The sequence below is a fragment of the Theobroma umbraticum genome, unplaced genomic scaffold, assembly GCF_002168275.2.
Source record: "Theobroma umbraticum cultivar Fairchild unplaced genomic scaffold, ASM216827v3 scaffold_44.0, whole genome shotgun sequence".
Taxonomy (NCBI): Eukaryota; Viridiplantae; Streptophyta; class Magnoliopsida; order Malvales; family Malvaceae; genus Theobroma; species Theobroma umbraticum.
Window position 1 is genome coordinate 8,625,217 of NW_018397255.1, and position 10,401 is coordinate 8,635,617.

The 10,401-nt window shown below is 37.7% G+C and overlaps 1 protein-coding gene and 1 pseudogene across 1 annotated transcript; one reads left to right on the top strand and one right to left on the bottom strand.

The window, feature by feature from the left end:
- The first annotated feature begins 1,908 nt into the window (after positions 1-1,908).
- Positions 1,909-6,316, top strand: JASON (aspartyl/glutamyl-tRNA(Asn/Gln) amidotransferase subunit). Its single transcript, XM_021418313.2, has 7 exons — positions 1,909-2,270; positions 2,452-2,500; positions 2,622-2,686; positions 2,772-3,019; positions 3,128-3,881; positions 3,957-4,039; positions 5,127-6,316. The coding sequence occupies exons 1-7, from the start codon at positions 2,100-2,102 to the stop codon at positions 5,233-5,235; spliced, it is 1,479 nt and encodes a 492-aa protein (XP_021273988.1). The 5' UTR covers positions 1,909-2,099; the 3' UTR covers positions 5,236-6,316.
- A 1,588-nt stretch (positions 6,317-7,904) lies between these two features.
- The window catches only part of LOC110429152 (glutathione S-transferase F9-like), a 4,799-nt pseudogene continuing 2,302 nt past the window's right edge, over positions 7,905-10,401 (bottom strand).

Sequence of the window (10,401 nt, forward strand, 5' to 3'; positions counted from 1 at the left end):
ATTTCAAGAGTTTGCTCCTTTTTTTTTTTTGTATAAAACCTCACTTGTGGGGACTTTAGATTATTTCACTTCATTGTTTCATAGAAATTCAAGGGCAAGGTTGCGCAGGTGTTACTTTTTTTTGGATAAATAACTACCGAACTATTTATTGTTAGTGATATAAATGAGTATGAGTAACTCGAAAAAGTTATATATAGAAACAATGACTCCACATCCTCGTATGATGTTATCCTCCATGTATATGCTCAACCATCATTGCAATCATGAGAACCCTTGATATTTAAGCGGATTGATCATGAAAGGAAATGGATGATTCACTATTTCTTTTTTTCAACTCCCTACTCAAAAAATATAATTTTAAAAGAAGAAACTTAGGGTTATATAAGAATAATTAATTATGTTGGTGTTGATATTATCTCATCTTCTAGCTTAGTTTCATGCAAGTTGCTCCATAAAATAAGATTTAAGGATTGTGCTAAATGATGTAAAAAAAGAAGATCAGGAAAGAGAAAAAAACAATGTCGACCGTGTATACTTATTAATATAAATTTTAGGTATATACATTTCATGTGTTACAATATTTATCTTCAATATGTGCTCAGATACTAATCCACCAAAGAAGCAGCAGCTAGAAGGTAGGGGTGGCTTGGCTTAGTGGGTCGTAGCTTGATCAGGAAGAATATTGGGATTACCTAAAAAGGTTAGAAGACGTGATGTTTGAGAGCGATGAGCTACCAATTACATGTGAAGCTAAGAGACAGGGATTTGCTTGGAACGGTGACATTATGGATGAGATTAGGGACTCAGTAAAGGAGATTAGTCTTTTCAAATATGGAATGTGGTGGTACATCTTCGCTAGTCACACTTCCACTTGCGTCCATGTGGTAATCTCTACACTACATTCTAAACAAATACTACAAGATTAGGCTTTTTCTCTTTCTATTGGCCTCTTGTTTGTCAACCAACTTATGTCTTCCTCTAACTATATATTAGCCAGATTAATTTTATTTGCAAAAATACTTTTTATTTTGCAAAATTGAAATTTGGGAACATTAATAGGAAATAATTTAATGATTAACTTTGCACCACCATTTGCTTTTGTTATGATCTTTCCAATTTTTTTAGAATTTAGACAATTATATGATGTATGAAAAGACATGAGAGATGGTGGTATATAGATATAGACATATGAAGCTTTGTAATTATTTTAAGAGTCAAGTTAATGGGTGTTTATAGGTATATTCGTCACAAATTATATAACGCTTTGTAATTATATATAGAGTTGAATTGAATTGTAAGTATTTTAAATAATAGTTTAAACCACGCCTGAATATCAAGTTTTGAATTTTTTTTAATATATAATATACAAATAAAATATTATTATAGTTTTTATCATATTTATAAATTTTATTTAATTTTAAAACTCAAGCTTACTTCAATTTCAAGCTCTTTTTTAAACCAACAGTAATCAAATAAATTTATATAGTATTGTATCAAGTTAGCTTGATTTGTTTAGATTTCTATTCGATAAATAATTTAAAAAAATCTAAAAAAAAGTTCATTTTTGGGTAAATGTAAGAAAATAAGAATTCATTTAAAAGAATTTTAATATAATTATTACAAGAAGAAAAAGGTTTCGAAGTACACCAGATAATACTGAAGTAAATTACTGATTATCTCATAGGAAAATAATTAAGACATATTATGAGCCTAATAAGCGTAATCAGTAAAAAGGAAAAGAAAGAACACAAGGCAATGAAAAGACATTGCTTCTACCTGTTCAAATTTAAAGCCTAGATGCTACTCGCTACCCCTAGCATCCTTTCAGCACTCTGAATAGGGCCAATTTCGTAATTCAAACTATCATCAATTAAATTTGAGCACGTGGCATTCTTATATAGCGATTATCAAATATATTGTAGACGGCCGAGAAGAAGAATGCTGAAGCGATTTTCTAACATTTTAGAGGCATAATCATCTTTTCCCTCGTTTTGTTTCATTTCAAAATTCAAAAAACGACCCAACAACTCTCCTCCTTTTCTCTGTTAGATCACCGATTAAACCTTAAAAACGCATTAACCAAAAAAAAAATCCGATAAATGGTATGCGGTTTCCTGAATGGAGAGTTAGGGTTGGGGATAATCACGAGATCAGTGGTGAGATTTCTTGATCAGACGGTTTGCAGAGCCATGGGATGTTTCTTTGGATGCTTTCGCGTCAGAGACGATCGCTCCCGCCCTCACCTCGTCTCCTCCTCCTCCAAAACCACCGTGCGCTTTGTTTTGTTTTTTTTTCCAATTTCTTTTCCGGTTATCTCGCTCCTCTGTTTGGTTCCTGAGAAAATCCAGTTCAAGAAACACTTTCTTGTTTTCTTTTCTGAGAACAAATTTTAGGATAATGAAAAGGTATTTTTGTTTACGTTTGGCTAATTATATCCATATCCTTAAGCAGGAACGTGGAGTTTCTCGAAATCGTTTATCGTCGCTCTTTCTGGATGAAGGTAATGCTAAATTTTGAATCAGCTAATTTCAAGATTTTGTTTTTTCAATAGAAATTTTGGTTCTCAAACTTGAATTTTCCCCTGTTTGAAATTGAACCTTCTTTTGTTTTGATTCTAAAAGAGAAAGGAGATTGTCCATCCAATCATTTGGGGTCTCCACAAATTGATAAAGGTCTCAAGGATGAGGTATGTTCATCGAGCTATCTGATTTAGATTGGTTGCTTTAACTGTTCAATGCAAATTTGAATTCAAAAATTTTACCTTCCTGCAGGCGAAATTCCTTAAAGCTTGTGGAACAATACCAGAGACTCCGTCTGAAATTCGTAAAGCATCTCGGAAGTTTAAGCAGTCGCCGCCTTATAGTGGGGATTCAGAACCTTCAAAATTTCATTCCTGGCTTCCCAACACATCCATCGATAAGTTTCAGTTGGATAAGCAATCTGATCAGCCCCCTACGCCCATCAAACTTTTCGAGGCGTTGGGGAGGGGGCCAGATTCTTTGGAAAATACACCTACCAGGTTTCGACTTCTGACCTTAAATTTTTATCAACAAATCAAAACATGTTTCATCTTTACATAATTGTGAAGCTGCTTGACATTTGACTGGTGCCGTTTCATTCATAGCAGCATATCAAATGCAGCAAACACTGGGAGGTTCTCTATAGGTTCTACTGAAGGTAGTGAGGCACTGAGTGTTGATAAAACAGTCAAGACTGATATTGTTTCGACTTCAGCTTATGGAAGGAACAAGTCTGTACGCTTTGAATGTGAATCTGATGCATCTTCTTCAAAATCTGAAAACGGTGGTCAGAATTCAAAGAAACTTGAATTACCAGGTTACCAAAGTGCATCAAAGCCCTCGCCCAATCCAACCCCATTAAAGCTTTCTGATGAAATGCAAACCCCTGGAACTGTTTTTCCTTCAAACCTAGAAACCTTGGCAAATGGGAAGACTCGGATCAGGTCTCAATATGTTTATTCGGTCTTGAATCCAGCTGAGAATGCCTCTCAGTTGAATGCGATGAAAGAGGAGCCATTTAGCTCCAAAGAGATGTTGGGTGAGCTGAAAAAATCTCCCGAGCGAGCAGAAAATGCCACCTTCAAGCTAGGAGTGGGAGTAGAAGGAACTTCTCGGGCAGAAGAGTCAGAGGTGGAAGGAAGCTTGTCTTCTTGGCTGAAGCCAAAAGAGTATAACATTGATGATCGTTATAAAAATATCCAGTCTACTTATAGCAAACTCCCTCCTTTTGGTGGAATCCCTGGGGACAGGCCCATCATTGGTATGGTTGCTGCTCACTGGAATGAGGAAGAGTCTTCCCATATAACGCCCAAGTGGTGGGATGGGAATGGAATCCCAAATTCAACTAATAAATACAAGGAGGTAAATCTTTTTGCTGGCGGCATTATCTTCTTGCAGTATAGAGCTATGCTTGATGAATGCTTGTCCTGTTTGCAGGATCAGAAAGTCAGTTGGCATGCAACTCCATTTGAAGAGAGGCTGGAAAAGGCACTGTCTGACGAGAGTCTCATCTCTCAGAGGTATGCTTGCCTTTTTGCTTTGCCAATTTTTTGTCTGTGATTCTATTTTATATTATTGCAATTTGGGGCATAGGAGTTCAGATTCAAAGTATTTTACCTCAAAACTCAAAACCTCTTCTTAACGAAGTACTTGGTCTGGGTAGTTGTGAGAAGCACAGTTTAACGTTGTTTTACGCACTTGAAATATGGACGCAGCTTGCTAGTCATACATTCTGTACCTCAACATCAATATCCGCTTTCCTTTTTCTTGTTTTCGATTTTTCTAAATTGGAGTATAGATGTTGTAGTCATGGTTTTTGTAACTAAACAGCAATTCCTGTTTTTCTTTTTATTGTTTTTAATTTCCCTAAATTTGTTGTGGCTGAGTTGATTTGCATATTCATAGTATTTGTTAATATTTAGTATCATAATGCAAAGGAGATTCATATTTATTGGCATTAATACTAAAGATCCTTTCCTTTTACTCATTAACAAAAAAATACGTTGCATGTATGTTGTCAAAAAAGTGTACAAATAGCAGCCGAAATGACTAGGCAAACTGCTTAGCTAAACTCGTGTTTCTAGCAATAATCTCTGTTTGAAAACAGAGAGCAAGTAGGAGTGAGAAAAGTACCTGCAACAGTGGCATTGAGAATTTTGCTACATCATTATACTTTGCAGTCAGCATGGTTATTATAAAATCGTAGAAAACACTAGTAGCTAGTTGCATAGAGAACAGATTATAACCCCTGTAATCAAAATGCGTTGCACAAGCAATTACCTACTTTTGATATGAACTGTTTTTGGGATACCTTTAGGTTGGGTGTCTACATCTTTGACCCCTCTGTTGGCCCTTGTAAACAAATTGAAGGAATAACTTCATATTCAACAATTTTGCTGAAGGTGACCTTTTTGCTGGATAACAACATTGTAGATGAAGTGTAAACAAATGGGGCAGGATTGTTTCTGTCTGATTAAAGTTTCCAATATGGTCCATTCTTCATGCGGGAGTGGAAATGATTTTACTTAGTAGTAACGCTATTTGTTTTAAACTCCTACTGTTTCAACTTTATATCACACTAATTCTGATTGCTAATTTTAATTACAGTAAGCATGTCAACAAAACACCAATGGTTTTTGATGAGACTGATGAAAGCGATACTGCTCTGTCTGAGCTGCGACCTTCCTCACATTCCAAATCAGTTGTTTCATTCTGACGAAGAGTGGTATTGTTCCTCCATTGAATCTCAGATGTAACTGAGTCCTTTAAAGCATGAACCAAGGGTTTTAAAATGATGAAATATTATGGCCGGTTTGTCTTAAGCCATTTCAACAGAGATGTTCATGGGAATCATGCTGTGTTAATAGTCATGTCAGCAGGATTTAGGGTCTGGTTGAAGTGTATATCAGTGATTCATATGACAATCGGTTCTTAAATGATTTTGATATCATTTTGTAATTCTTGGCACCGTGAGTTACACACCGTTTTCAATGTCTGCTGCATCACAGTTTCAATATCCTTAACGGGATTACTGTTAGTTACAGGAATTGGGCGGATCAAGTTTAGGTTCACGTGTGGCAGATGGGCATTGGGGTTTATGCAGCTTGGACTAGAATTTAGGCCCATAGGATAACTATCATCATGAGGTGGTAATTGGAGGTAAAACCCAAAACGTTCCTTTACATCACTTCATAAAGACATTTTAATCCTTTTTATTTTAAAATAATGTTTTTGATTCTTTGAATGTTAATACTGTTAATTAATAATTAAAAAAATTAAATTTAATATTATATAAATATTTTAAAACTTAAATATTTTTTATATTATTTTTTAAATTTAAGCATATTCTCTTTAAAAAAAATCGATTCATCTTTCTCTCAAAACCTTAATAAAAAAATTTTTATATAAGGTTTGATTTGAAAACTTGGAAATTTGTAGCTCTATTTGTCTTGAAAATCATAAGTTTCTTTTTTAAGTTAAAGTTTATTATCATTAAACTCTTTATTTCTTTAATAGTTTTAAATTTTTTTTTGAAAAGAATATATTAAAAGTAAATCTTTTGTTAAATGATGGTAATTGAAAGTTAATGTTGTCAGATCAAGAGATTAATTCTTTACTTGAGACTATTAATTTTGTTGAAAAATTTTTACTTGAAATTTGTTTTTTGAATGTAGGGTTTAAGATGATGTAAAAAAATTTTGATTTGATTATTATATATTGAAAGTTTAAAGTCTTGACGGTGCATCATGTAGTGGGCTTCATTCTCTATTTATAAGACTTAAGCTTTGTTGCGTTTTTGTTTTTGATTTCCTAGTTCGGTTTTGTTGTGTTATTGATTTGGTTGGAGTTGAGTTTCGCTTATGATATAGTGCTTGTTGTACAGTTTTTAGGAAAGGGCTCTTGTGGCTAACTCGAGATTTGATGTGAAGACATCTTGATCTTCTTGCAACTTGGGAACGATCTAGAGTTTCTATTTTAATGCTCGGGTTTAGGTTTTTTGGGTTTTTGTTTGTACCATGGTCGGCAGCTGTTTATAGTTTTTTCATTATGAAATAAAAGTTGCTTTTCAAAAGGAAAATCAATTTAATTTTTTTTTTCATTATGAATTTTATTAAATTTTAAGTTTTTTTATTAAATATTTAATTTTATTAAATATTAAAATAAATTTTATTAAGTTTTAGAAGGAAATATGAATAGATATTTTTTAAAATAGTATTTGTATATTAAAATATTTATGTAGTATTGGATATAATTTTTTTTAAAAAAATTGATTAACAGTATTAATAGTTTAAAGAATTAAAAAAATTATTTTAAAATAAAAGGGATTAAAAAAATTAATAGTTTAAAGAGGTTTTTCGAATTTTATCTTAAGTTTGAAAGCTCGGCCCAACTCAAGTGAGTTTGGGCATAGATTTCAAGGCTTGAATCTGCACTGACTTGCAAATTTGATAAAAGTACCCAGATGAGAAATCTTCTTTAAAAGTCCGATTCATTCTCAAAAATCATAGAAATAGGCTAATGGAGTTGTGGGGTTGCAATAACGGAGGGTTTGGTCTTAAAAACCGGTATGACTGGAAACTAGCTTATGTTTTCGGTGAAATTCTTTGTATTATTGGAAAAATGCATCTTGAAGTTGTATACCTAGTGGAAAATGCATCATGGTTACTTTTGCAAATTAGTTTTATTGCATCCTTTCACAAACCAATTGAGTTGCCAAATGCATTTATCGTTCTTCAGCTTCAAAACTTGAACTTGTAAACAAAAACGTAACTATTTAGTTAATAAATATTCGTCATTGCGATTTTGCAAACCATTTAAGTGATACTATTGTTTTCCTATGTATAACTGTTATTAAAATTGGATTTTGAGTATAATATTCCTATTATACACATCTATCTTTTCATATTTTTAAAAAATTTTACGTTTTAAAGTCTTTATATATTACTATTACCTTTTGACAAGTTAGCATTTATAATCAAATAAAATACTAACATAAATGTTGTTCATGCAATGCAGTTCAACATTCAAGAAACCACTGTGAAGTATCCTCAAGCCTGCTACAAACTTTTTGTTTTACCTTTTGTTATTTCAACAATTGCAAATCAAAATGCTTTCTCCCTTTTGTATGAAGGCAAAAACCGCACACAAATTGTATGCTTTTCATTCAATTTTTATGTATAACAAATTGTAAGAGTATTTATCGACAACTGCACACTAAGAATCTTTCTCGTTTTGTATGAAGGTAGCAACATCACCAATGCTACCTAATGGCTAAAGATACAATGCTTATATTTTTTAAAAAAATTATTTTATATATCTAAAATATTTACTAACAATTTTATATGTTGATGAAATTACTATTATGTGTCTATTTTTCTAGCTATCTTAAACGAAACTAAATATATATATATATATTTAATGCATCCGAACCCAGCACACGACAACGCACTAGTGATTATAAAAGTCGACACTCCAAACCATTTAATTGGATGGCCGACCAACAAAATAAGATAAGGCGAAAAGCAAGACCTGAAAGCAAACTGCTAAACAAAGTAGAAATTATTGAAAAGACCCATCTGAAACGCCATCGCTTCAATTCTTGAAAGGAACAGCATAGTGCTGGAGAACCTTTTGCCAGGAAGGTCTGCTGCTAATATCATCCCACCAAGCACTAACATGCTTCCTGCTCTTTATCATGTGCCCCTTTCCCATATGATCCACCAAGTACTGAGTAAATGGCAGGTGGCAAGGTCAGCGAGGCTGAAGAAATCACCAGCTAAGTAGTTGCTCTTGACAGCCTCTCCTCAAAATATCCAGCACCTTGGCAAGCTTTCCTCACTTCTTTGATCAAGTTTTCATCACGAGGCAACCCCAACTTGGAGGAAACCATGATTTTAACAGTCAGGGGACCATTGTGGGTTGTAGCTCTGTGCCTCGATCTCTAGCCAGTTTTTCAACAAGACTCTTTCCTCTACTGTCTTCCCAGCAGGCACCGCGCCCCAGCTTCGCGCCGCCACCACACCACGGCCACCTCGCAGCCCAGGCCCCCCCACCCCGCTGCCCCACTCCCCTCCACGCACCCAACCCGCCATACGCAACACACGCCCACGTCGCCACACACAAGCGAACACACCAACAGGCACCCTACTTAACTACCACTGAACAACAGACCCGCCACCCGCCCCCCACGCGACGACGCGACCCCACCGCCGAAGACCAACGAGACCCGCCGCCCACCCCCTCCAGCCGCCGACCCAGCAGCCCACCACCAACCGCCACGAACACCCGCCGCCCGCAACCCCGCCAACGCCCACACAACAGCACAGCCACCACTCGGCCCAGAGGGGCAACGCAGCCCAGGCACCCCATCCAACAGCGGACACACGGCCACCAGCGGCCGCCGTACCCGCCGCACACCGCCCACCCACCCCCCCCCCGGCACCGGGTCCGGACCAACCCCGCCCCCCACCACCCCCCCGCCGCCGACCGACCGCCACCTCGGCCACGACACACCCCCACGCCCCACCCGGCACCCACTACCCAACACAACCAGCCGCCCACCAACCCCGACCCCCCACCCCACCCGCCCCACCCCCCCACCGCCGAGCGCCCCCGCCAGCCCCGACCCCCGAACCACGCCCCCGCACCCACTCAACCACCCACAACGAGTCCACGCGCCCACCAGACGCGCCCAGCCCCAACGGAAGCAGCACGTCCACCCGGCCCGCCCCCCGCGAGCGCCAACACCCACCACCCAACCCACGCGCCCCCCTGCGCCGCCTCGACGCGCCACCCGCATTCACGCAAAGCCCGGCGCAGACCCCCGGCCCCCAACCCGTCCGCCCGAAAACCCGCTACACCTGACACACCAACCTCTGGGGGCCGAGGCCACGTCCCCCACCGACACGACTCCAACGCCGCCCCCCCACACCCCGCTCCGCCCCTACCCGCGCCCCCAACTGGCACGGAACCTGTGAAACCAGCACGCGCGTCCGTCGACCATGGGCGACAGTCCCGTACTCTGTGCCTCCATCTACACCACGTTCACACAAAGACCTCTCCCTACTAGGGTCCCCGCAGATCAGTTCCCTGTGACTTATACTTTCCGCATAGTACCTCATATGGCACGGGATTCTACAAAACTTGCATTATAAAATTCATCAAGCCATTTAATTATAAAAAAAATAAAATGTAAAAAGACAAATTAAAAGTAAGTACTCATAAATTAAACTCTTGCTCGACGCCTTTTGTTAGGCTTAGGCTATGCTTGGTTGGTAAGATTCTTGCAACTATATAACATGCAAAATCTTGACCCAAGTGTTCCAAGTGAAATTCTGCATGACTACCACTTTTACTATAAATAATGGTCAAAATTTTATAATTGTGTGGTTGTTAGTGATAGGGGAACCCACTCTTTTCCTTCCCTCTTTTCTATCTTCATGTAAAAGATTTGCTTCAATTGTTTATGCATAGTAGATTAGATAGGAAGATACAAGACTGGAAACAATAACCAAACATCGCAACAAAATGTAGAAGATAAGACAGTCGGAAGAAATTTGGCCTGCTGCCCCTTTTTTGCCCTTATATTTTCTCAAAGATCCTCAAGAAAAATCGGAAGAAGGTATCCTCTCAGTTTAAAAGTAAGAGAAGGGAGATTAATTACCATATAAAGTATAGTCTCCATCTTGAGTGACAGGAACTGTTCCTAAAGGCTGCAAACAGCAGAAAAGAACAGATTAACACAAACGTAAACATAATCTTCACTGAGAATTGGAACATGATTAAACAGTTTCTGCTTAAATTTTTTTTAAAAAGAAAGAAAATGTTGTAGCTGCTGACCTGCAACTTGAGGAATTCAGGGTCTTTGTGCTCTCCTTTGAGC